The sequence below is a fragment of the Gambusia affinis genome, linkage group LG08 (genome assembly GCF_019740435.1).
Source record: "Gambusia affinis linkage group LG08, SWU_Gaff_1.0, whole genome shotgun sequence".
NCBI classification, from domain to species: Eukaryota; Metazoa; Chordata; class Actinopteri; order Cyprinodontiformes; family Poeciliidae; genus Gambusia; species Gambusia affinis.
The window spans coordinates 144,916-171,704 of record NC_057875.1 but is presented as its reverse complement, the minus strand read 5'-3'; the positions used below and the strand labels follow the sequence as shown (position 1 = coordinate 171,704).

The 26,789-nt window shown below is 47.6% G+C and overlaps 3 protein-coding genes across 3 annotated transcripts in view; all 3 read right to left on the bottom strand.

Annotated features, from left to right (window-relative positions):
• Positions 1-9,195, bottom strand: part of plcg2 (phospholipase C, gamma 2) — a 32,448-nt gene extending 23,253 nt beyond the window's left edge. The window contains exons 1-9 of the mRNA XM_044123822.1: positions 8,749-9,195; positions 4,283-4,474; positions 2,234-2,383; positions 1,259-1,352; positions 1,139-1,186; positions 561-645; positions 367-447; positions 250-293; positions 101-173 (exon numbers count right to left, since the gene is read on the bottom strand). Of these exons, the coding sequence (XP_043979757.1) occupies positions 101-173; positions 250-293; positions 367-447; positions 561-645; positions 1,139-1,186; positions 1,259-1,352; positions 2,234-2,383; positions 4,283-4,466 (759 nt within the window). The 5' untranslated portion in view covers positions 4,467-4,474; positions 8,749-9,195. The remainder of the gene's footprint in view (positions 1-100; positions 174-249; positions 294-366; positions 448-560; positions 646-1,138; positions 1,187-1,258; positions 1,353-2,233; positions 2,384-4,282; positions 4,475-8,748) is intronic.
• Positions 9,196-10,471: 1,276 nt separating this feature from the next.
• On the bottom strand, positions 10,472-19,187 carry meak7 (MTOR associated protein, eak-7 homolog). The gene is made up of 10 exons (XM_044124692.1): positions 17,972-19,187; positions 17,628-17,771; positions 16,873-16,907; positions 16,774-16,840; positions 16,564-16,708; positions 16,279-16,490; positions 14,021-14,207; positions 12,892-13,010; positions 12,265-12,444; positions 10,472-11,644 (listed from the first exon to the last, which is right to left on the bottom strand). Exons 1-10 carry the CDS (start codon positions 18,062-18,064, stop codon positions 11,516-11,518), a joined length of 1,311 nt encoding a protein of 436 aa, XP_043980627.1. The 5' UTR covers positions 18,065-19,187; the 3' UTR covers positions 10,472-11,515.
• Positions 19,188-22,003: 2,816 nt separating this feature from the next.
• cotl1 (coactosin-like F-actin binding protein 1) lies at positions 22,004-26,103 on the bottom strand. Its single transcript, XM_044123820.1, has 4 exons — positions 25,715-26,103; positions 25,065-25,147; positions 23,549-23,706; positions 22,004-23,468 (listed from the first exon to the last, which is right to left on the bottom strand). The coding sequence occupies exons 1-4, from the start codon at positions 25,789-25,791 to the stop codon at positions 23,358-23,360; spliced, it is 429 nt and encodes a 142-aa protein (XP_043979755.1). The 5' UTR covers positions 25,792-26,103; the 3' UTR covers positions 22,004-23,357.
• Between the last annotated feature and the right edge of the window lie 686 nt (positions 26,104-26,789).

Genomic DNA, 26,789 nt, shown 5'->3' with positions numbered 1-26,789 from the left:
ATGACTCAAACGTTGAATATTTTTTATTTTTGGTTCATCACTTCTTCCTGATTCCAGGTGTGTTTTTGCTGCTCATCAGTTCAACACGTCTGAGTCTCACCTTCTGGTCATAAATGAGGAACCGTTGGAAATCATGCAGCAGCACGGCTGAAGCGTCCGGTTTGTCCGTGTTCCTGCAGGTTGGAGAAGCAAACACGGTCAGAGCAGCGATGTGCTGCAGCAGGTGGTGCAGCAGAGCGGAGCGCTCACCCCAGGATGAAGGAGCAGGCTTCCCGTTTGAACTCGTCCAGGATCTGAAAGCAGAAGGAAGAGAGTGATCAACGGTCTGCTCTGTCGCCATGAGGCGTTGGCGGCGCCGGGCCTCACCTCGTTCTGCTCGAACATCATCAGGTTATAAAACTTATGAAACTGCTCAAAGTCAAGGCGGTCCTTCTTGGCTCCCACTTCCTGCAACAGCAACAGAAGCCTTCAGCGCTCTGACCCGACGCCGTCCGTCCATCCGGACCGGTTCGGCTCGGAGACCCGTTTTCAGCCTCAGAGAAACTTCAGAACCATCAGACCTGCAGCTTGTCCTTCAGAGTGCGAGAGCAGGGAACCTTGTAGTTCAGCAGCGGCAGCAGCGCCTTCAGCTCCTTCACAGAGAGGCTGCAGAGACAGAACCGGGTCAGAACAGAACCTCTGTATGGTTCTGTGAGGTTCTGCCGGTGCTGCTACAGATCCACATTGAATTTACATATTAGCTAAATATTTAGCTCTGTGCTAACGTGGGAAGCTAGACCGTTAGCTTGGACACTAAATATTCATGGGGCTAATTATTTATTTTGGAATGGTGACATTTTTAATGAATGAATGAATTATTGCTGCTCGTCACAAGATAGGTTAGCGCCACCTGCTGGGACGCTGCACATAGAAAACAGATAAAGAACTTTTTATGGGTTTTTATATATATATATATATATATATATGTATATATACATATATATGCCGCACTTTTCAGCTCTTATGTTGCTTAACGTTGAGTGTTTTTCCTTCTGCTCTGCTGGGTGTTGGTTTGTCACAGAACGCCCCAGTAGAACCAGCAGGGTGAGTTTGGACCTTCAGGGTTCTGGTCTAGTTAAAGGGTGAAGTGGGGTCCTACCTGTTTTTCTTGGTCTGGTTGACAGAATACATCTGCTTCCTGAGCCAGCTGGGGGGAGAGCAGACAGATACAATGAAGCAGCAGCAGGGGAAACCCTGAGCGGATCAGAACCGGGCCTACCTCTCGATCAGAACCGGAGTCGGCGCCGCCAGCGTCTCCTCTCTCAGCAGCTCCAGCCCAGTCAGCCATTTCTGAGCCTCGTCCACCGAATCCACTGCAAACACGAGTGAAGCCGTTAGTCCAGTTAGCTGGAACTCAGCCAACAACAGGAAACGCATCACAACCTCAGCGCTCCTAAAACAGGAAACGCATCAAAACATCCCATCAGAGATCAAGGAAATATGCAAATGATTTATGGAAATGTATTCAAATGTCCACCGGGGGCAGCGCTGCTCACTTCTCGCTTCACTTCTTGTTTTTTGCGGTTTTTATTGATGAGGAGCCAGAGATGTGATCCATTAATATGAGTCACTCTGCCGTGGTGAAAAGAAAGTACACCCCGCATGAAAAGTTTAATGCATCAGGATGCGTTCAAGGTCATCTGTTCTGAAATTAGTTAAATTTCACTTTCATTGTAGGAAACACAAACAACAGGAAGTATTAAATAAAATAAAACTAAGTACACCCTTCACTCTTTGACAGACATTTGGAAGGAGGCTGAGGCAGGAAGGAGCTCCAGTAGCAGTCAGTGTTGCAGCAAAGCTGAAGACTGTTGCTCTTAGCATGTTAGCATGGGCGTACCGATGCTGCCTGGATGCAACATGATGACATCATCAGCTGTTAGCAGCTCTGCTAATCCGCCTCCTTTGCTTTCGCTGCTGTTTTTTAAATCTGAATGGTCGTATGGTCAGGAAGACGCTGGAGTTGGGGATGTGAGCCTTCATGGTTATGATGGCTGGGATTTGGGGTCAAAGTTCATCGATTCTTTGAGCTTTGAAATGCTAATCAGCTGCTTTGGTTTGCTGTCCAAAATTAACAAGGAACAAAAATCACAACTCAAAGGGTCTACTTAGTTTTTCAATGTGTTTGGCAGCCAGAGTGGCATTTGGTACCGACCCAGTTAAGCAGAACTCTGACCCGAACGGCAGCGCTCACCTCCCAGGCTGAGAGTGTTGAGGACGAACTGGGAGCCGTAGAAGATGGTGAAGCAGGTGTTGTCGTTGTGTTTGTCCTTCCCGTCTTTGAAGCGCTCAAAGTCTTTGGAGTTTCTTCCTGGACGAACTTCCCTGATCTCAGACAGGTCCACTGGAACAGAACAAACCGGTCAGACTTTACTGGACCTTACTGGACACAACAGGCCACACTTAGCTCCTCCTGCTGATCATTGCAACAAACGAAATGAATGGCATTAAAGTAGGGTGACCATATTTTAATTTGGGAAAACCAGGACACCTTGGGGGGCAGAAATCTTTGCAGCAGGCCTACGTAGTCCTACAATAACATGATATCGCTTTGGCATGTTGTTGGCGTACTGACAGCCACGCTATCTATCTTCTGATCAAGAACGGGGCTGCCCGCACTGACACGGCTCAGGGATTACGTCACACGCAGCGCCGTGCGCAGGGCCCTAGTGCCCGTAAATTTAATGGTCCAACGAAGGTAATTTAAAAAACAGGACATTTCCTCACTTTCTATTAAAACCCGGGACAATACGGACGTTTGGTCACCCTAATTAATGTGAAAGCATTTCTAGAAGTGAAGCTGTGGGAGCGTCCTGATGCCATGGTAACAGAGCCGTTACCATGGTGATTTAACCAGAGTTGACATCAATTCAGGTTGAACCAATTCAGACTTTAAAAACCCTTCAAAGAGTTGATCTGGGTGGTGATGCTGTGGTAGGAAGAATCTCCAGTAGCAGTCAGTCTCACAGCGTATCTTTAGTTTTAATGGAATAAAATTTGGTCTTTTAACAGGCGATGAAGAGTTAAATTATGATATTTAACCCTCTGGCCAAATTTTTTTTTCTCAAATACTGCTAAGTAAAAATCACCTCCAATTTAAAATGAAATAATTTTACTTTAGAGTGTGTAAACATTGCAACATCATAAAAGCCCAATTTTTATACCAATATGTTCATATCTTAATCTAAGATTTGAAATTTGTCTTGCATTTATGACATTTTGTTTTACTTTTCTCAATTAGTTTGTGACTATTTCTTTTTGTTTCTTTTTTCTGCTCAGTTTATCAAATCAAACATTTTTATTACTAATGTGCCTTGTCAAGATATTTTCTTTAAATTTTCTATAAAGATTGGAAAAAACAACAAAATGTCACCTGAAGAAATGACTGTGCATAATACACACTGCGACCTTTAACCTTTAACCTTCAACATGATCTGAAGGAGGAGGGAGGGAGAGGATCGGATCGGACCGGACCGAAGTTCTTCTGATGGCCGCTTTGGTGTTGGAAAGCATCCACACTGAAATCGGGCCGGGTTGTTTAGTAGCATGAAGGATGAGGCAGACAACTGATCTGATCTGATCGATTAGATTGATCGATCTGATCGATTAGATTGATCGATCTGATCGATTTGCAGTGGTTTCTCCAGCTGGAATCTCTGAGCCTCTACCAGCAGTTTGTCATGAAGGATCTCAGTGTGATTCTCTACTTTGACTCAGGTTTAGCTGTTATCGTTAGCTCATACCTGGGTTAGCTCTTTTATATTTCAAGTTTTAAGACTGGTTTAAGGGCTGCACAGTGGTGCAGTTGGTAGAGCTGTTGCCTTGCAGCAAGAAGGTCCTGGGTTCGATTCCCGGCCCGGGGTCTTTCTGCATGGAGTTTGCATGTTCTCCCTGTGCATGGTGGGTTCTCTCCGGGTTCTCCGGCTTCCTCCCACAGTCCAAAAACATGACTGTCAGGTTAATTGGTCTAAATTCTCCATAGGTGTGTGTGTGTGTGTGAATGGTTGTGTGTCTCTGTGTTGCCCTGCGACAGACTGGCGACCTGTCCAGGGTGACCCCGCCTCTCGCCCAGAACGTTAGCTAGGGATGGGCACAGGCAACCCTCCTGACCCCATTACGGATGAAGGGTGAATAGAAAATGGATGGATGGATGAAGACTGGGTTATTTCAGTGGTTTTCTCCCAGAAGCCTCTGCTGGTTCTGGTTCCTCTCTGTGGATGAATAATGGCGGCCGTATACTCACGGACTCCGTCGGTTTTATCCGCGGTGCGCGTCCACGCCACCTGCCGGGTCTCCATGATGACCTGCACGGTGAGCCGCTCCGCCTTCTGCCGGAACACCGTCATGACCACGCCCATCTCCAGGTCCCGCTTGATCACGATCTTCCTGTACTCCGTCATCTCGCCCTGCGGGCCGGAACGGGCCATGGCTGCAGCTGGACAGGAAGCAGGCGCTGAGCTTCATCACCAATATTATCATCACCAATATTATCATCATCATCATCACACTCTAACCCAGCAGTGCACTCAGCTTCGTCACCATCACTGATTATTGATGAATAATCAATAATGAGCAGCTTCTAAAGGATTCTTTAGAATCTATAGGGAGATTCCAGTCCAGCTTTGGACCTCTTAGACATTTGGACCAGTTGGTCCTGTTGGATCCGTTGGACCCGTTGGGCCCGTTGGACCCGTTGGACCCGTTGGACCCGTTGGGCCCGTTGGTCCTGTTGGTCCCGTTGGGCCCGTTGGACCCGTTGGGCCCATTGGACCCGTTGCACCTGTTGGACCCGTTGGACCTAGTGGTCCTGTTGGACCTGTTGGACCTGTTGGACCCTGTTGGTGGAACCTAAGTTGACCAGATGCTAATAAAGTTGTTGTAAGGGCCCAGCAAGCTCCCAGTCAAACCAGTTGATAATAAGCTGGTTTTAAGTAAATGAATACAGTAAAGTCAGATCCTGGAATATTTCATCATGAGTTTGCTTCCATCACTTCTTCATTTCACAGGATTGAATCATGGTTTCTCCTTTCTGTGGATCATCTCTGCTTTTCATGTGAAACAGAAAGTTTATTAATCCCCAGAGGAACCAGTTTGAACCACCATCACTCCCAGTCAGATGTTTTCAGAAATTATCCAGAATATCAGAGCTCTCATGTGAGCTGACTAAATATCATTTCTATTACAAATCTCACAGTTCTAAAGATAAACCATTTTAAATTTGTCCCATTTATTTTCTTACTCTACAAATTTAAACTTCCTGTTTCCTGAGAACATGGAGCAGAAATAAAGCTGCAGTCCAGTCGCTTTAGACGGATCTGCAGAAATAAAACCCGTTTCAGACGTCTAGTTCCCTTTCAGACAGTAAAGTTCTTCAGAATCGCTTGAAGCATTTCCATAATTTCAGGAAGCAGAGCGGCGTTAACGTGTAACAGAGCGGTTAGTGTTCAGCTGCCAGAAACAGCAACGTTGTGTAACCAGCGGCTACTTCCTCTGCTGGTCCGACTCACCAGCAGCTTCTCTCCAACAACCGCTTCACCTCTGACCTCCTGGGAGACACCAAGGGGATTTTAGTTCTTTTCCAGAAATGTCTATGAAAAAAGGAGTAAATAAGACCAGGAAGACGGAGGATCTATTGAATGCCAAAGAGTGTTTTCTAGTTATTACACATTTCTCAGCAACTGAAGAACTCAGTTTGGAGAACAGAACTGGGTTCGGACCAGAGCGGTTCTGCTAGGACCATCAGGCCTCATCTCAGCCAATCGGCAAGGAGAAACCGAGGAAACATGACCCTGCAGCCTCTACTTCCTGCTTCCTGTTGGTCTGTCAGGAAACAGGAAGTGGATTTTCCCTCTGTGCCTCATCAAGCTATGTGTGTTGCTCCTGATGCTTCCTGTTTGTGTGTGTGTGTGTGTGTGTGGGCGTGTGTGTGTGTGTGTGTTGGGATCAAGGGTGTGGAGATTTTTACACACATCTTTAAAATCCTTCTTAGAGTTTTCCAGACAACAGTGGACCACACAAATTATTCACGTTTTTTATTTTTTTGTACTGTTTTTTCTATAATCTCCTCTTCAGTTCAACCTTATCAGTGGAGACACATTGTTGATGTTGCCATTATAAAATAACTAATAAATAATAAGTTTTGGCAAAGCTCAATGTAATTTTCACAGGAGGCGGAGCGTTGTTGTTGTTAGCAGCTGCTGAAAGTAACTAAAAAGTTACTTTTAATGTAACTTAGTTACTTTCCAAATCAAGTAGTCAGTAATGTAACTAAGTTACTTTTTCAAGGAGTAATCAGTAGTCCGATTATAGTTACTTTTTCAAAGTAACTATGCCATCACTGGCTGCCACCACCAGATTTCTCTGTGCTCACAGTGATTTGCTGTCAGTTTCCTTCCACCTCACAGCTCTGATCTAGTTTGTGCACAAAGTCCCAATAAAACACATTAAAGTTTCCAATCAAACTGAGCAAAACCAAAGCAATAAATCAATAAGTTGTAATATTTCCTGACATTGTTTCCTCAGAGCCAGCAGAAAAACTGCTGCAGTTCCTCTTCAAAGACTGAAATTACAGGCTTTCTTCTGTCTCCATGGATACCAAATGCAAATGAGAGAAGTCGGAAATAAACTGATTTTAATATTTAACCAGCTGCAGCTTTTTCCTCTGAACGCTTTAATAACCATTCATGTGTTCATATTATGATGGACGCATGAGGCGCTGCGCCGGCCGAGTAAAGGCCGGCTCACACGGTTGGAGTCCCGGCCCGGTGACCTTTGCCCTCTCTCTCTGTACTGTCAAGTTAAGGCCTCTAGAGCCAATAACACATCACTAAAGAAACCCGATCAGGGTTCATTTAAGACCCCATCGGTTTATTGGACCCGGTCCATCGCTGGGAATCCTGTTCTCTTCCTGGTTTTTCTGCTTTTGTCAGGATGAAACCCAAAAGTTCCTGCTGGAACCGACCCGGGTCAGAACCACCTGCAGAGTGTTGCCGGGTAAATTACAATCGGTCCAGGTTAATATTCAACCCCTCCTTAAAGGGCCAGTCCCACTAATTCATTTCCTCATTCTGAGCACGCCACCAAAACTCCGACCCGTCCAGAACCACAGTACAGCTGTGGATCAGAACCAATCCACTGCCACCAGAAAGTATTCACACCCCTGGTCTGAATAATTTCATACCAGGAGGCTCTCTCTCTCTCTCTCTCTCTCTCTCTTCCTTTACCGGTACCGAGATCCGTCTCCATGTTGGACACAGAGAACTTTCATAGCCTGCTCCAGAACCAAAGAACCCGGTTCTTGCTCCGGTTCTGGCTGCTGCCATCAGACTAGTTTGCCAGTTGCTGCCACCAAAAAAAAACACAGCATGATGCTGCCACCACCATGCTTCACAAAAGGGTTAGCTGGACCAGAGCTAGCTTAGGGTCCGAACTGCAGAACTGAAGCAGAAACGGAGGCAGCGCATCGACCCGAAGGTCCAAATCTACTCAGAGAAAAACTCAAACACTTCAGATAGAAGAAAAAAATGATTTCATGTCCAAAAATCATTTATAAGAATTCAGAAATTTTCTCTATATTCAGATTTTGTGGTTCTCTGTAGAAGGATTTTAAAGATTTTAAATGACAAAATAAAATAGAAACACAAAGTGGTTTCGATCAGTAAGGTTTGAAAAAGCCAGGCGTTAGATTTCTGGTTAGGTAACAAGTTACTGACGTCACTGCTGGTAACCCACCAGCAGCTTCACTGGGACAGGCAGAAAGCGTTGCCTAGCAACCAGGACGCTCTTTGGTTCTGCCTCTCTGTGGTTCCTGAGCGGTTCTGATCCGTTCAGAATCTGATCGGCTGAAGCTGATCAATAACTTGTCAGGCTGAATAAGTCTGTTCAGCCTGACGAGTCGAGCTCAGATCTGATCTTCATCATGATCCCAGTTCTGTTGGCTGGAACTGACCGGACCGAACAGAACCCCCTGACAGTCAGAACCGCTCTGACCTCTGACCCCAGAATGGAAAACATTTGAACTCAAAGACGACGGTCCGGAACAATAACCAATAAATCAATAAGTGATGAATTTAAAATGAGGTCCATCATTTCTGTTCAAACCACCAAGTCCTGGACCGGTTCTGTCCAAACGTCCAGTCACCTTCAGTTCAAGGGAACAAACCATCAGAACCGGCCTGGCCCAACGTCTAAACAGACAACGTCTGAGCGGAGGAAGTTTTTAGAGTGGCCTAGTCAAAGTCAGGATGTTACTCTGCCTGAGATGCTGTCCAATGACCTGCCACTGGCCATTGCTGCTCTAAAACCCTCCAAAGTGTCTGAATAAATTCAGCAGGGGGTCAAAGTTCACCAAAGGCTGAACACTTTTCACAGCCAGGTCAGGTTTTGTCTTAATAAATGAAAGTTGTGTTGAATGTGATATTTGTGAGAACATATCAGCTCTTGGAGGTTTTCTGTCAGGAAATAAACTCCTGATTATTTAGGGACCCAAACAACAAAACCGGATAGAAACCCAAAGAAACTTTTCCAGTTTTCCTCTCTTCTTGCCGTGGTCTCGATGGTTGTCACCGCTAGAAGAAGAAAGCTCAGCTGGGCTGACATGAACCCGCTTTCTTCCTGGTTCTGGGTGAGACCGTGAACGCACCAGAGCAGCGGCGGATGAAGCTGCGGCCGCCGCTGCACCTGCAGCCAGAAGCTGCCGGACGGTCCTACCTTGCTCCGGTCTGTGTCGGGTCGGTCCGCCGCTCCGCTACCGGGTCATGGTTCCGACGCTGTGAAACGAAGCGGGAGGATGAGCAGGCTGAGCGGGCCGCCGCAGGGCGGTCAGTTCCTCTATCCGCGGCGCGACGAGGAAGTAAAAGTTGACTGGATGATGGCAGTCAGTCCGGAAGAGAGGACGCTATCTATGCAAAGCAGAGGCGCACAGCCGCTTCTACTGGGCTCTACTGGTCCCACTGGTTCTGGTTTTAAAGTCTGTTATTGGCCCGCATGTTGCAGCTGAGACCTGATCAATAAGTTCATCTGTAGAACCGGAAGCGGTGAAAAACGATCAGCGAGCCAAAAGTTAGAAAGTAAAACAGATTTTACTTTCAGCTTCAAAAGGTTCTGGACTGGACACTTCCGGTTCGGTTCCAGCTGGCCCCGTCCAGAACCTTCCTCTGTGTTGATGAAGACTACTGCTCTTCTTCATCTCCAGCAGAAAACTGAATGGACCTGGAGCCCACAGCATGATGGTGCCGCTACCTCTCCATGTTCAGTCTGGAAGTTCTTCCTGACCGATCAAGACTTTTCAGAGATATTGATCATTGATAACGAGTTGGATTAAAAACCCTCTGATGGATTTTCATTCAGATTTTTTGTTTGCTCGTCTGGTGGAGAAACTTTCCTGCAGCAGCAACGGGAGACGTTTCCTCTATGACAATAATAAAAACAACAACAACAATAATAATAATAATAATAAAAACAATAATAATAATAATAATAATAATAAAAACAACAATAATAATAACAACAATAATAATAATAATAAAAACAATAATAATAATAATAATATACTTTAGGGTTGCACTTTATTTGAGCATAAGACTGACATGATGGATTCTGACACTTTTAATGGATTTTGAAGCAACTTTGCATTAATTTCCTGAACTCTTTATGACATCATTCCTGAAAACTCCTCCATGTTTCTGACAGTTTCTTGTCTTACACTCAAATAGAGTGTTGCCAAATTTATTCATAGTGCTCTTTATATTTTGAGATCTCAAAGGATTTTTAATTTGGTTCTTCCGAATGAACGGCTGAACCGGACCAGAACTTTAAAACCTAAAGTTCTGGTTTTAACAGTTCTAACATTTCTGATCCGTTTAAACTCAAAGTCCATGAATGTAAATGAAGCTGATGACGGAGTCGTTCTCCTGACCTCTGAAGTAAAGCTTCAGTTTCTGAACCGGGCCTGTTGATTGGTCTCCATGGAAACAGACCCAGAAGGTTGTCGTGTGACGATCAAATGGAGATTTGCATGAGAGGAAGAGGAAGAGGTGGAAGACAAGGCAGCCTTTCAGCTGCTGGCCGCCTGCAGCAGCACCAGTAGCAGTCTGTGACGCTGGGCTGCAGGAAGGACCCCTGACCGAGTGTCATTCATAACAATCAGCTGTGGCAAAAGTATTCACGCCCCTCTGACCCAGTTTATGTGACAAGAACCAGAAGAAAATGGATAAAAATCTGAAAAGTGTGGCATTCATTGCCCCTTTACTCCGACACCCCAAAATCAACTAGAAGAGCCAAAAAATCTGAAAAACAGAACTGACCACAAGCCAGATCATAACTGGAGAAAGATTCATATCACAAATAAAAATCTGAAAAGTGTGGTGTGCATTTTATTCTGCCACTGTCTGACTGAGAAACCCGGCTCAGAAACGAGAAGAAAGACAGAAAGTCACGTTGATCAGGAGCTTTACTACATCGATACAGCACTGCAATAATCACTACACACACACACACACACACACACACAGGACAAGATATGAACCACATGCAATCAAAAATCAGCAGAACGTTTCAGACTGAAACAGATTTGAAGATCATCTCCAACAGTCGTTTTGTCTCTTAAATAACCCAAGATAAAAAAATAACCGGGTCCAGGCAGGTTCTGAACTGGACCGGGTTTGGACCGGGTCAGCAGCAGCTCTTTCTGCTTCAACTCATCAACCATTGAATAAGGGAACCAAACTTTTTGCCCTTGGGGCCAAAACTGATTAATTTAAAGCAGCCAAATGTCATTGAATTAAAAATGCAAACATTTGTGGTTATTAAATTTTTTCTTTTTTAGTTTTACCTGCTCAACAAAAGTTTTTTTTAATGAAATTTGTTGAAACTGCAAAAACAGTTTCAACAAACACTAAACCTGACCAAGTATTTAAAGTTTCTAGAGCAAACATCTCAGCAGGCTGGAAATAAGACAAAACTAACTTACATTCAAATTTGCTGAAAAAGTTATCAGATTATTTCAGTTGGACATAATCTGTTATAAGTGAAATTATCGGCCTCATTTCTGGAGCATTAAGACTTTTGTCTTAATGCCCCAAATCTTCGGATTGTTGGCTTATTAAAAGAAAAACAGATATTTTCCTAAATGTCAGTTTGGAGACTCTGAAATTGGCCAAAATTTTTACATTTCTTGACTTGTGGTCAGGGGCCAAACAAAATCCTTTCAAGGGCCTCAAAGGCCCCCAGGCCACACTTTGGGCACCAAAACTAAGGCTCTTCTCACAAACTAACCATCAACTATTGAACATCCAGAAACCCTTCTACAGTCAGAGGACTCCCATGCAAACAGGGCTGCTGCCAGTAACGGGTGGGGGAGGGGCTGAGCTGCAGTTCAACCTGGAGGCCTGCAGGGGGCCGAAGATCCAACTGGAACAACAATCTGGGGGTGAGGAAGCAGAACGCAGCATCTCCTGTCCATGCAGCCACACATGGCCTAGTCAAAGTCATCCTGCAGCTCATTGAAGCCCTCGCTGTGCAGAGTCTTCCCTGTCAGCTCCATCATGGCCTGGACCTCCTGATCCACCTTCAGGATGCTCTTCTTCCCCTCCTCCTCTTCCTCGTCCTGAAACACCAAGAGCGGTTCAACATGGCATCACCACCACAAACCAGTTCAGAATCGGTTCAGAACAGTTTTAAACCGGTTCAGACCATTTAAACTGGTTCAGACCAGTTTAAACCAGTTCAGAACCGGTTCAGAACTGATCTCAGCGTTACTGTGAGGAATAATTAAAACAGAAACAGAAGACATGAGTCACATTTCTATTCAACAACCAGCAGCTTCTGTGTTGTTGAGACTAAAGAAAAGCCAAAGAAGCAGAGCTGGGTTAAAGGTCGGCCATTTTCCGCCGGAGTTTTAAATATGGCTACTGCTAATAAAGAATGTAGGTAAAAGTATATCTACGTTAATATCTGCGAAAAGTTTTCACCCTTTTATTGCTTTAACTAATCAATTTTAAGAAGCTTTTATAAGTGAGTCGGTGTTTAGCATCGGCAGCTCTGGACTCAACTGGACGTCCTTGCTGCAACGCTTTAAACCAGTTCAGACCAGTTTAAACCAGTTCAGAACCGGTTCAGACCATATAAACCAGTTCAGATCAGTGTTAACTGGTTCAGACCATTTAAATCAGTTCAGGCCAGTGCTAACTGGTTCAGGAACCTTGGTTCTGTGGTCCCGCTCCGTACCTCGGGCAGCGCCGGCGGGTTCCCTGTGGCCCAAACCTCCACAGCGTCCAGGACGAAGTCCTCGTCGGCCGACAGCTGCGGGTTTCCGTATGTCGTGCATTTGGGTCGAGCGCGGCTGTGACCGCGGCCGAAGTCGCTGTCCAGCCACAGGCCGAAGTAGTCGTGTTGACCCCCCATGCCCTGAGGGGAGGAGCAGACCGTTATCATGGCAACCAGCAGTTTGACCTCTCCATAGCCTGATGGGTCACCTGACAGAGGTAGACTGGGACTTTAACAAGTTAGTTGACATTAATTTATCACATAGATTTTAACTCGTTCAAAATTTTAACCCAGTCAGTGTCACTTTTGTTGTTGCCTTTTTTACATCCAAAGTTCTGAGCAGGAACCTTTGTGTTCCTGTGTTTCTGGTACGCCCGTAAATCTGACGCACCTCAGTGCTAAACATGTCACAGACAGACTCTGCTTATTTAGCCGATTTTTATATTAAACATCTGAGTGCAGCTCCTCCAGTAGCTTCAGGTGCTCATGAAGCCCTGTTGTCTTCAGCTGCTGCTGTGACTTCCTGTCTGTGAGGTCACAGCGGTGCTGGAGCGTGAAGCGGTTCCGCTCCACTGGGCCCAGTCTCACCAGTCCGTTGGGCATCGTCTGCTGGTGCTGGTTCAGGTACATGAAGTGTTCGTTGTATCCTGTCGCCGTGTAAACCCTCAGCGTGGGGAAGACAGAGAACAGGAAGCATCTTGAGTCACCTGCACACACACACACACACCATCATGCTCCTGTCCACCATATTCAAAAGAGCAGAGCCACTTCCTGGCTGTGTGGCTTTCTGCCTCCGGCTGAGCAGAGCCAAAATAGCTGCCGCTTTCATCAAGCAATCTGGTCCAGGAAGTGCAGCTGGTCACTTCCTGTCTCTGCTCAGCCTCCTCATGTTTCACCATGAAGATGTTTAACATGCTAAATTAGTGTTTATTAACTAAGAGCCAGGAGAGGACAACAAGTTACCATGGCAACAGCGGCTGGTTCTTTAGCAGTCAGCTTCAGAGGAGACAAAATTCTGGACTGGCCTAGTTAAAGCCCAGACCTGTTCCCAGCTGGTCGTCTCCAAGCGTTGCAGCAGCGTTTTGTTTTTTTTGGGAGGCGATCTGATATAAACCTAGGGTGACCAGACGTCCTCTTTTTCCCGGACATGTCCTACTTTTCAGACCTAAAAAAGTGTCCGGGGGGAATTTCAAAATCGTCCGGGATTTTGGTGAACTGCCTCAAAACACATTACATAGTGTTACCTCCCCCCGTTGGCGCATGTTTGTCCGCCGATTCAACCCCCCCCCCCCTTCACCCCCCCCCAACAAAAAAAGAAGTGTCCTCCTTTTCAGAAACCCAAATCTGGTCACCCTATATAAACCTGATGTTGCAACAGTTTGATGTTTGGCTGCAGTCGTCATGACAACCATTAGTATTGAAATCCTTTCCAGGATCAAAGTCTGGCCGGGTTACAGGAAACGATTTATCACTTTGTTCTCCTCTGGCTGCTGAGGAAACGATTATTTTACCCTTGTGAGGGAAAACGGAGCGGCTGGCTCTGCATTAGCAGGAAGAGTAATGATGACGATGATGACTGCACTGGTGACAGAACCTAAAGCGGACCCAAACCGGATCAGCGACTTAGGAACATCTGGAGCTCCAGAGTCCAGCTGAGGTCCAATTTGTCCTACTGGTTCCAACACCAGGCCCGGTTCTGACTCAGCGGGCCTCCTACCCTGGAACTGGGGCTTGAGCTCCCAGGCGGTGGAGGCGTAGCCCCCGAACACGTGGCCCCGGCTGTCCCGCAGCAGCAGCATCGTGGGGCCGTGGTGCTGCAGAGCGGCGGCCATCTTGGTGAAGCTCTCCCCGTGCAGCTGCATGGAGAAGACCAGCCTCCAGGGGGCGTTGCAGCCGTCTGGCAGCTGGGGAGAGACAGACACAGTTACTGATGAACCAGGGAAGGTAACAAGGTAAGGCTCGGCCTGTTCTGACTGCAGAGCAGAACCACAACCAGAACCAGCAGGTTGATCCAGCAGCAGATCTTTAGTCTGTTCAGTGATTTTTAAACTGAGGGATGTAGAACTAGATGGTGTAGAACCGGGTGGTGTCTCCATCCTCCTGGTTCTAGTCAGAACTCCAGCAGCAGCATTCTGGACCGTTGGGTTGTCAATCAGACCTGTGAAGACGCTGCTGCAGGAACCAAACGCCTGGATGAGTTTCTCTGATCGGAGACTTTGGTCCTCTGGTTCTGGAAAAGTTCTGCAGCTGGGAGAAGGGCCACTGTGGAACCCAAGGGTCAGAGGTCTGGTCCTGGTTCTGGTCCTGGTTCTGGTCTTGGTTCTGGTTCTGGTCCTGGTTCTGGTCCTGGTTCTGTTCCTGGTCCTGGTCCTGGTCCTGGTCCTGGTTCTGGTCCTGGTTCTGGTCTTGGTCCTGGTCTTGGTTCTGGTTCTGGTTCTGGTCCTGGTTCTGGTCCTGGTTCTGGTCCTGGTTCTGGTTCTGGTCCTGGTTCTGGTCCTGGTTCTGGTTCTGGTCCTGGTTCTTGTCCTGGTTCTGGTCTTGGTTCTGTTCCTGGTCCTGGTTCTGGTCCTGGTTCTGGTCTTGGTCCTGGTCTTGGTTCTGGTTCTGGTTCTGGTCCTGGTTCTGGTCCTGGTCCTGGTTCTGGTCCTGGTCCTGGTTCTGGTCCTGGTCCTGGTTCTGGTCTTGGTTCTGGTTCTGGTCCTGGTTCTGGTTCTGGTCCTGGTTCTGGTCCTGGTTCTGTTCCTGGTTCTGGTCCTGGTTCTGGTCCTGGTCCTGGTCCTGGTCTTGGTTCTGGTTCTGGTTCTGGTTCTGGTCCTGGTTCTGGTCCTGGTTCTGGTCCTGGTTCTGTTCCTGGTTCTGGTTCTGGTCCTGGTTCTGGTCCTGGTTCTGTTTCTGGTTCTGGTCCTGGTCCTGGTCCTGGTCCTGGTTCTGGTCCTGGTTCTGGTCTTGGTTCTGGTTCTGGTTCTGGTTCTGGTCCTGATCCTGGTTCTTGTCCTGGTTCTGGTTCTGGTTCTGGTTCTGGTCCTGGTTCTTGTCCTGGTTCTGGTCTTGGTTCTGGTTCTGGTTCTGGTTCTTGTCCTGGTTCTGGTCCTGGTTCTTGTCCTGGTTCTGGTCCTGGTTCTGGTCCTGGTTCTGGTCCTGGTTCTGGTCCTGGTTCTGGTCTTGGTTCTGGTTCTGGTTCTGGTCCTGATCCTGGTTCTTGTCCTGGTTCTGGTTCTGGTTCTGGTTCTGGTCCTGGTTCTGGTCCTGGTTCTGGTCCTGGTTCTGGTTCTGGTTCTGGTTCTGGTTCTGGTCCTGGTTCTGGTCCTGGTTCTGGTTCTGGTTCTGGTCCTGGTTCTGGTCCTGGTTCTGGTCCTGGTTCTGGTCTTGGTTCTGGTTCTGGTTCTGGTCCTGATCCTGGTTCTTGTCCTGGTTCTGGTTCTGGTTCTGGTTCTGGTCCTGGTCCTGGTCCTGGTTCTGGTCCTGGTTCTGGTCCTGGTTCTGGTTCTGGTTCTGGTTCTGGTTCTGGTCCTGGTTCTGGTCCTGGTTCTGGTCCTGGTTCTGGTCCTGGTCCTGGTTCTGGTCCTGGTCCTGGTCCTGGTCCTGGTCCTGGTCCTGGTCCTGGTCCTGGTTCTGGTCCTGGTTCTGGTCTTGGTTCTGGTTCTGGTTCTGGTTCTGGTTCTGGTCCTGGTTCTGGTCCTGGTTCTTGTCCTGGTTCTGGTTCTGTTCCTGGTTCTGGTTCTGGTTCTGGTCCTGGTTCTGGTCCTGGTTCTGGTTCTGTTCCTGGTTCTGGTCCTGGTCCTGGTCCTGGTCCTGGTTCTGGTCCTGGTTCTGGTCTTGGTTCTGGTTCTGGTTCTGGTCCTGATCCTGGTTCTTGTCCTGGTTCTGGTTCTGGTTCTGGTTCTGGTCCTGGTTCTGGTCCTGGTCCTGGTTCTTGTCCTGGTTCTGGTCTTGGTTCTGGTTCAGCTCCTGGTTCTGGTTCTGGTTCTGACTGACCTGCTGAGCCAGGAACATGAGCGTGGGGACATCCAGCAGAACGGTCAGGTGGGTCCAGTCCGTGTCCCGGCAGGGCGGCAGCAGGGCCGGCGCCGTCCAGCCGCTCAGGGAAACGTCCAGGCCCTCGGCCACCAGAACCTCCAGGTACTGGGAGACCTGGGCCACCCGGAAGACCCAGTCCTCCAGACAGGACAGGTTGCAGGTCTCCGGGTCTACGGACAGAAAGGGGCGTGGTCAGACAGAAATGGGTGTGGAAAAGGGGCGGGGCTTGTAGCGGGATCTTGCCTGAAGGCCTGAGGTCAGAGGTCATCTGCTCAGCCAGCAGCTTGACCCCCAGCACCGTGTCGCCCATCTGCTGTGGCCTCCAGCCCTGCAGGCGCCCCCTGCTGGTCAGGATGTGAACTACAGCAGTGATCAGGTCCTCCAGGAACTACGGAGCACAACCATGAGCCTCCAATCCACATCACTTCCTGCCTCCCTCCCCTTCCTACTCACCGCCGCCACCTGCTGGCGGCTGACTGCCTGCGGCCGCCCCGCTGCATTGTGGGACATGGCCATGACCAGCGGTCTGCCAGGAAGACCGAGCTGCTGAACATCCTGGTCACCATGGCGATGGGTACCAGGGTCGCCTGCAGGACAAGAGGAGACGAGCTAGCAGAGGGGACAGCGCTGGATGAGACCCAGGTTGTACACCGGGCCAGACCGGGTCAGGGCCAGCAGAACCGGGTCAGGTCCAAAGTTCTGGGGTCCTGCTATTATTGCAGCTTTAATATTATTGAATTCATTAATTGTATCACATAGAAAATCTAATATTTAAATCAATAATCAGTAATCAATAATGATGAATCAAAGCCCTCCTCTTCCTCACTGCTTCTTCATCTATCAGACAGATTAAGGAATAATTTAATTTAATCTCTAATTTCGCAGAATATTCGACAGGCTGACCCCATGACCTCTGAACCCGCTTCATTTTCTAAACAGTTTGTAGTTTATGAACTACGAGCAAAGAACTGAGAGGCTTCATCTGATTGGTTTAATTCAGGATGATAAATGTAATAAATGAAATCAGATTCATTTATGATCAACGTTCTTCATCAGAACATCATCTTCATCGTCCTCCAGAATGAAGGTTTTCCATTTCTGTCCACCAGGGGGCGACCTCTGTCAGAAGCTCATTAATATTAAACATGTCACCATGTCAGCTGCAGCATTTTGATGGACCCAGGTCAAAGGTCACCTTCATGAACCTACTGGACTCTTTAGAACCAGTTAGAAGTTCCTCTGGCCTCCAGACTCAGTGGCAGACCCAAGAACTGTTAGTGGAAGGACAACCTTCAGCCACCTCTGACCTGCAGCGCCTCCAGCTGGAGTCTCTTCCCCGGGCGGCCGGCTTGCAAACGCTCAAACACGCCATCGATCACGGACCGCTCCTCTGGACGGAACCGGGCCATCCGCTTCTGCACCGTCACGCTGTCGCTATTACCCATGATGCTCTGCAGGACGGCAACCAGATAGCACTTCATGTGAGAACAAACATTTCAGCCTGGGCAGAGAAAAGGTTTTCACGCCCTCCATGGAGGGAAACTTTATCTTTTTGGTGAAACAGCAGGAATGTGACCAGGGGATCAGGTGACCCCCTGACCCCTGGGCATGTGTCTCTGGGTCACATGACTCCGCCTGACTTCCTGTTTACCAGCCGCTCCTTTCCCTCCCAGGCGGCCGGACACCTTCTACCTGCAGCCGCGGCCTGAGTGACGTCACAGCCCGACCGATCAATGACTTTCATCAGATGAGCTTCCCGCACACACCTGCAGCTATATGGGGAAGGTCAGACCCGCCACGCACCGCCACGCAGAGCGAGTGCCTCACCGCAGATCCGCAGCTTTGGATGGAGGGGAGAGAGGGGTTTGGTTCACCCGGCAGCAGCCAATGACGGGACTCCGCCTCCCACTCGCCGGGCTCTGATTGGGCGCTGGCGCCAGGGGCGGACCCAGCAGGGCTGCGTTCAGGATCAGGTCTGTTCTGTTCCGGTGTTGCTGAAAGTGGGTCAGGTTCTGTTTCTGGATCAGAAAGCAGCTTGAAGGATGAAAAGGTTTGATTAGGAAAAATCATTATTTGATTTCCCTTTTTGATTATTTTAAAAACATGAACTCTGCAGATATTCAGCTCATGTCGGCGTGCAGTTCCACGAACGGCCAGCAGATGGCGCAGATGTGTTGAACTGCCAGCTGTGCAGGTGGGGCTGTGGAGCCGCTCTGCTCAAGTATATGAATAAATAGTCTTTTAAAATGACAGTTTGAATGTAATTTACGCCAAATCAAGAGTTTTACTTTTAATTTGGTGAAATTATGACACAAAAGAAGGAAAAAAAACTCAAAACACTCATCAGTAAACTAAAATAAATCCCGCTGATTTATAGAAATCATGCAGCAGGATCATAAAATCAATCTATTTAATTTAATCAAAGAAGACAAACACATCAGACATTCACAAATCCACAAAGTAATTATTTAGAAATCATTTCAGAAGCTCAGCAGAAAGCACCAGGTACAGTTCCTTCTTCCAGCAGCAGAGGGCGGCGTGGAGCCGCTCAGTGGAAGCCGCGGCGGGTCGAGCAGCCGCTCAACGATGCCTTATATGGGCATGAGATGCGGCGCGAGTGCTGGTTCTACATGCCGGGGGCTCCGTCAGATGTTCATTCAGCAGTAAAGTCCATAACCCCCGATCCAGGCTGGGCAGCATCATGCTGGGGATCATAGGATGATCATCACCATAGCAACATAAAGTCCAAAGGAAAATAGCTACTGGTTCCACAGCTCCAATCCCACCAGCCCATCTTTGTCGCCATGGCGATGGGTGTCCTCTGGACAAGCTCTGAGGCCAGAACCAGAACCAGCTGGACTCTGGAGCTGATCAGGTGATTTATTCATTTAGAGCTTGAATAAAGTGCACACCACACTTTTCAGATCTTTATTTGTGGAAATGAATTTTTCTCCTCCCAGTTCAAGTTTTACTTTTCTGTTTGCGATGTGAAAAGTTGAAATCAGACAGGTTGCCGGTTGAATGCCGTCCCAACGGCCAGCAGACCCAGTTAAACCCAGTTAACCCAGTTAACTAAGTGACTGCCCCCTCTGTTGCGGAGCCAAAGCAGCTGATTGGCCGACCCTGGCTCTGGCCCCGCCTCTATGCAGGTGAGGACTCGTCTTTCGGCTTCCTGCCTCGTCTGACTCCTTATATGGTAAAACTCTCTGCTGAGCCGCTCGACAGGAAATCCTTCATTTGAATGAGAAGCTTGAAAAGCAGAAGTGGCTCTCTGTAGTCATTGACCTCTGACCTCCACCAGTCCTGAGAAGGTTCTGCTGATGGAGCAGCACAGCATCCATATTTCTGACTCTGCAAAGCTGCAGTTTCTGTGGTTTTAAACCTGAGCATGATTTTCCACTTCCTGTCTCTCCTCCTGCAGCCGCCAGCAAGTCAGAATCTGGACGACTGAGCAGATTCTCAACAAGCAGTGAGGAAAACCTGAGCTGCTGCCGCCTGCATCTCATCACCCTGCAGCTACAGCTGCATGCAGCAACACGTTTCTGCTGAGTCGTTAGTCTTTCTGTTTGCAGACGTTTCCCACAACTTCCTCATTCTGGTTGTTCTGAGAGCAGCAACTCAGAGGATCCTGAACCCCCGTGCTCATGCTACAAGACACTAATTTTGCATGATGCTAATGCTGCAAGATGCTAGTGCCGCATGATGCTAATGCCACACAATGCTAAGGCTGCATGATGCTGCACGATGCAAATGTTACAAGATGCTACTGGCATATGATATTAATGGTGGACGATACTAATGCTGCAAGATGCTACTGACGCACAATGCTACTGGCATATGATGCTAATGCTACAGTATGCTACTGACACACAATGCTACTGGCATATGATGCTAATGCTACAAGATGCTACTGACGCACAACGCTAACGCTGCACGATGCTAAGGCTGCACGATGCTACTGCCGCAAGATGCTAATGCCGCACAATGCTAGTGCCACATGATACTACTGCTGCATGATGCTGCTTCCATACAATGCTAATGTCGCACGATGCTAATGACGCACAATGCTAGTGCCGCATGATGCTAATACCACACGATGCTAATGCCGCACAATGCTAGTGCTGTAAAATGCTAGTGCCGCACAAAGCAACCATTGTTCAACTGATGGACAGAGACCCAGTTTTGGTTCAAGAACCAGAAAGGCACAACTTTCTCCACAAAACAAGCCAGACTTTGGTTTGGGTCGGCTCCAGAACAATAGCTGGGCTGTGACCGCTGTGGCGTGTGGGGCCTGCTGCTGGAAGGAGGCGGCCCGAGGAATGCAGCAACGTTGCATTCCTGCCGGTCCTTGTTCGGACTCCCACAGGTTCTGCATGCCAACATTCGCTTTGCATGGAGAGCTGCGTCTCTGACCGGACAGTCTGTCCGTCGGCCCGCTAGTTACTGCAGCTAACCCCCCGTTCTGATGCAGATTAACCGGATCCTCTCTGCGTTGTGCTGGTTTTAAGTGATCAGGCCGTGATACAGTTTGTCTTTAAAAAGATGATTTCTCGATTTATTCTGACGAGAACATCAGAAAACAATCGTGTTATAAGCCGCCAACACAACCCTCCTACACAAAACAGAAATATGTAACAAAATCTACCTTAATAGATCTATAAATAAACTGGACGTATTGAGATGAAAAATAAATAGTACACACTTCTCCCGCAGGACAACATGACAAAAGGGGAGGGGCTAAGGGACAAACATTTCAAGACAATACCACAGAAGAAGAAATAAAAAGGAGGGGCTTACACACTTAAACACGGTTAAAACAATGGCAAAGATTTTCAGTCAGGTAGGGAACAATACAAATAAACAAAAAAAGACCTTTTGTGTAATTATAACAAAAGGGAAATACAACCAGGTTACTGCAGCATTAGCATTAGCCTGCTAGCCCCTCATTCAGCTCAATGGACCCCTTTGACAGTAACTCGGGTTCAAAGGTCACTTATCTGTGACGAGCAGGCGGGGAAATGCTGGAGTCTGAACAGCTGACAGATTAAAATTTCATGGTTTTCATAGAAGTAAAACTCATATGAAAATATATTTAGAGTTGGGGTTAGCTGCGTGCTAACGGTGTTGGTCATCAGGACTCTGTAGCTCAATAAGTAGCGTTGGTGCTGATTGGCTCAGGGTCCCATCACTGCTTCCAACAAACTGCATTAGTATTCAAACCCCTGCAGTTTTTATTTTCTCTTATTGTCAAAAATCTGTTGTATTTAATAGGCAAATACAAACATCTAAGAAAAACAACTCAGTATTTTTGATCAAATTCAACTTTTGATGTTAAAACTCCTCGCTGTACTGGATATTATTTTATTTGTTTTTATTTTTCAAGTTCCATGATACTTTGCTGATGTTACACCTGAATTTTCCTCCTGAGGAACAACTTACTGTTTTACTTCTCTGCTATTATTGCACTTTTTACGTTAAAGTCATCCTACTCTGTTCCACATCCTCTGGATCATGATGATATTTCTGTAAACTATGATATTAATGTATTTAGAAATGTTTGACCTTTTGTGTGACCTTGGTGTCTGTTGCAAACCACAAGCAGCGTCATGACTCAGAATCCAACCTGGAAGATCAGCAAACATAAGATCTTAAAATGAGATTCAGACACACAGACAGAATCTGGAAAGTCCAAACATCAAATTTTATTTTGAAATGACTTGTTTCTGTTTTCTTTTTTGCATGATTTTTTTTGGAAAATCTTCACCAATGTTAAAAGATAGAAAAATGAAAACAATAAAACTCTTGTAGAAACTTATAAAGACAGAAAAATGATTATTTTTCTTTATTCTTGGGGGCAGGGAGAGTTGAAACAGAAAAAAACCAAGCGCCTCACATCCTGCAGGAGCAGCCAATCACAGCGCAGCGTCCTCCAGCTCCCATGATGCTCCTCTCTCCACTAAGACGGCCTTCGCCGGCTGTCACCATTTGCATGAACCGATCTGCATTTTCAGAGTGAGTCCTGAAGCAGCTGCTGGTCTCCATGGCAACACAGGAGCTAAAGCTAGCAGCTGCAGGCCTCTGAAGATGGAGGCGGCTTCCGTCCTGGGTGAGCTGGTCCAGGTCAGAGGTCAGGCCCAGCGGAGACGTGTTGATGAACCTCAGAGTCTCTTTAAGGTGCCGATAAAACCTGCTTTTAGTTGAGTAACAAACACCTAAATGTCTCGTCTGCTTCACTTCTAATGAACAGGATGAAATGGGGTTCTACGGAGCGCTTATGGGTACCAACTATATTACTTTACAGGCTAGCGTCCTCCACAGGCTACAGCTAATGGTCAGAGATTTTAAAACAAGCCCAAACTAATTATTTTTATGACATTTTAGGAAACATGTAGTTTGCTGTAAATTGTTGTCACATGAAAACATTCAGAGGAAAACTCTTTTTAAGCTGAAGACTCTCCTGTGATGAAGATAATAGCCACTCATACACACTTCACAGAACCCCAGTCACATAACATGAACTATCCCTTTAAGACCTTGGGGCTTCAGCTGTTAGCTTTGTCAGAGCATTAGCATTTGCAGCTAACAGTGTTAGCTTTACATAAAGAAGTGGAAAAAATGGCTAAGAATCATTTTTATAAGACCGATGGAAGCAAAATAAAACTAAGACTGAAGCTCCAGGCTGGATCCCCGATTTCCAGTTTTGGTGCTAAGATAAGCTAGGCTAGCACTTAGCATCCTCTAATCCCAGCTTCTCCAGTAAAAGCTCTTCCTTTAGCAGGTGCAGAATGTTGTTTCTGGTACCAACAGGTTAAAGTGGGGATATAAGCACCTGGCAGACGACACGAAGCAGACGGCGTTTCCTGTAGGATCAAGTTTTCATCAAGTGGAGTAAAAATCTAGGTTTAGTGGTCATCTGTGTTCCCCCTCTTCCTGAGAGGTAGCAGCCCCGCCCCAACGCCCCAAAACCCCCCCACCCCCCCGAGTCCAACCGTTCCCCGACCCGGTTCCCCGACCCGGTTCCCTCCACTGGACCTCCTTTACTCGGCCTGAGCGTCGTAGTTGGCGCCGCCGGCCTTCTTCAGCTCGGAGCACAAATATTCCTCCTCCAGTTCCCGCGGCTCGCTAATCATGAACTCCTTGGCAAAGTTCTGCAGAGAACAGAGTTGCGGTTAAAAGGAACCTCAGGGTGCCGACAAGCAGCTGGTTCTGTTCTGGGCCCAGTTCCTACCTGCACCACGTCCTTGACCAGCGTCTTGTCGGTGCTGATCTTGGCGCGCTGCAGGCCGCCGACGCGCTCGCCGATCCAGGTGATGAGCGTGAACTTGGCCCGCTTGCTCAAGGCGTCGCCCGTCGTGAAGCGGACGAAGCCGAACAGAGGGATGTCATCTGGGGACGAGGAGAACGTGAGCGGTCCTGCAGAACTCCGACCCAACTAACACCAGTCTGGTGGTTCTGATCTGAGCCACCAAGTGTGTCCGGAAACATCAGAGCCAGAACCGGATTGTCATTCCTGTTCTGGATCTTCCATTCATTAAAACATGGTCCAGTTTTTACAAAACGCAGCGTTACGTTAAATTCAGGTTGTTTCAGCGCCACTCGGTCCGAGTCAGAGTTCAGCCGATCAGAATCTGGATCAGAATCTGGATCAGAATCATTGTAAATACAGATGATCCAGATTCAAAGCAGAATGAAAAACAGCTATCACAATCTGGAGCCGGACACAAACCCGGTTCTGGTCCCGGTCCGGAGTCAGTTTTCTCCAGTCTTGCTCCTCCCCCACCTGTTGCTGAGGAGAGCAAAGCAGTGCCACCAGGAGTCTGATGGCGGTAGTGCAGGCTAACAGACCAGCCATGTGGTTTCAGAACCAGCAGAACCAGGCGGGCAGATCAACTGGACCCAGAGAAACTGGAACCTGGATCCAAGGCAGTGGTTCTCATCGGATCAGTATCCGGGTCAGAGCCAGAACTCCCTGGAGGTTTTCTGGAGAAACAACTAAAATATCTAAGCAGTTTGAGCTCAGAGGTTCTGACCCGGTCCAGTAGAAGCAAAACTACTGGACCGGGTCAGAACACTGGATCGGAGCAGCTCATTTATTATTCCTGTTTCTGTCACAGATTGAGGAACCAGAACCAACAGAACCAACAGAACCCCGCAGCCCGACCCGAAGCCCTAAACCGCCTGTACTTCTTCGGGCACTTCCTGTTTCGTGGCCCCGCCCCCAACTCGACGGAAGCAGCAGGGAGACGACGAGGCAGCAGAACCAGAACCGGGACAGATTCTCCTGACCGTTTCTATTAAAAACTAAAACGTCCCATTTTTTCCTGTTCCTTAAAGGCGTCACAACCAGGAACTGTTTTCCTTGATTCAGCTCACACAAACCAGAACCAGAACCTCTAAGAACTTGGACCTCCTCCAGCCTTGAGGCAACGTTTCACAGTTTGCTTTTCAAACAAAATAAAAACTGAAATTTAAAAGCTGGAGGCTCGCCGGTTCTGGTACCGGTTCTGGAACCAAGAAGTGGGTTTAACATCCCAGACAATTTGAGAAGGAACCTGCTCTGAGCTGAACCGTCATCACTTCCTGCTGCTCTCCAGGATCTGATTGGCTCCTCCCTCTCAGCGACTCGCTGCTAAATAAGGAGCTCAGAGACCCAAGAGCTGCTGAGCAGGAAGTGCTGCAGCAGAACCCGGGCCGTCACATCCCGGTCAGTGAACACCTGGCTCCAGCTCCCAGCTCTGCCTCACCTGTGCACAGCTCCTTGAAGTCCTGGTAGTTGGACCCCACGCCCGCCGGGACGATGGTGGAACCTTCATACTTGAACGCAGCCCTGCAGGAACAGCAGCATGTCGTTACTGCACCGAATCACCGAATGTCACCAGTCAGAGATCAGCTGGGTTCTGGTTCTGACTCCAGAATGGGTCCAGATGATGGTCGGGATCCCCGCCCCCCCTAGAATGGTTCCTGTGACGTCACAGCCTTCAGCTCCATGAATACGGGACAAAGTGAATTAGTTCTACCCCGCTGGGCCTCCCCAGCACCAGAACCGGGCCGCTGGCAGCCGGAACCGGGAAGCTGCGTTAGGAGGTGAAGCAGCAGGTGCTGTTCTTTGTTTCTAATCAAATCTGTGAATTAATGAGGCAGAAACAATCCGAGCTGCTCTAATCTTCAGCTTCAGAATCCGCTTTGTGTGAAAGAAGCTGCTCAGATTTAAACGGAAAAACCAATTTAAAGGTTTCATCCTGATTACATGAAACAAAAACCGGACCAGTCAGGGGCTTGACCAGCCGAAGAACCTCGAACTAGTCGATGGTTTCGATTCTGGCCCGCTTTATGTCCGTGACACATTTTGTTTAGAGAATAAACAGAAAAATGTTTTTTTTCTGAATGGACTCACCAGCTGGTCTCCGTGTTGTCGTCTCGAACTTGGTTGTAAGCTTCTCTGCAGGCCTCTTTATCGATCTGGGTGGTCATGGTTCTGGAGGAAAATACACCTAAATTGGACCGAACCGGGCTGAAACAGCAGCTGAGAGGAGCGGAGGATGCTGAGAGGAGGACGGGAGTGTGCGGGAGAAAACGAGTGGCGTTGCGGGGCGCTGCGGGAGTCGCTGAGTTAACGGGACGAAGCGGCGCTTCTGCTAGAAAGTGGTGTCATTTCCTGGATGGGTCCAATTTATGGGCGTTGGTGCTGTTAGTCAACCAGGCTGCAGGCACGAGACGCGATCACCTCCTCCTTCTGGCCGCTCGGTGTCTCCAGGGGGCGCTGTCAAGCTGCGCCAACACCTAAATACAGCTTCCGGGACGGACTCTTCAAAATAAAGTCCACAGGGGCGACCAACGTTTGGTGGCCTTGAGTTCTCGACGCAGCCGTCGCGGGTTCGATTCCCGTCTTCACTCCTCTCCTTCCGCCTTTTCTGTCACCGTACTGTCGAATCAGGGACACTAGAGCCCACAAAAGAAAACCTAGAGGGGAGGAAAAACTAAAATAAATAAATAAATAAATAAATAAATAAATAAATAAATAAATAAATAAATAAATAAATAAATAAATAAATAAATAAATAAAGTCCACAAGAAGAGGAAATCTGGAGAGAAAAAAAACTCGGCTTTATTACCAATTTCGATCATTTGAGCTGAATATTTGACTGATAATCATAATTACACTAAAATGTAATTCAAATGATTTTGACACAATATTTAAAAACATTTTGAAAATTATTTGGTTATCGGTTCTTGTTTGCAATGTTGCCATTAAAAAAAAGGAAAAACTACAAACTCTTTAATAACATCCGGATTTTTGTCAAAAAGCTGAATGAGGAAGTTTTAACCTAAACTTCATGTTTATGATGAAATTCACAAAAAAACTTTATGGAAACCGGAAGTCAAACAATAAGAATGTTCCAGCATTAAACAGAACAACAGACAGAACCAGAAACACGGCAACGCAACGCAACACCTACAGCAACCCAACA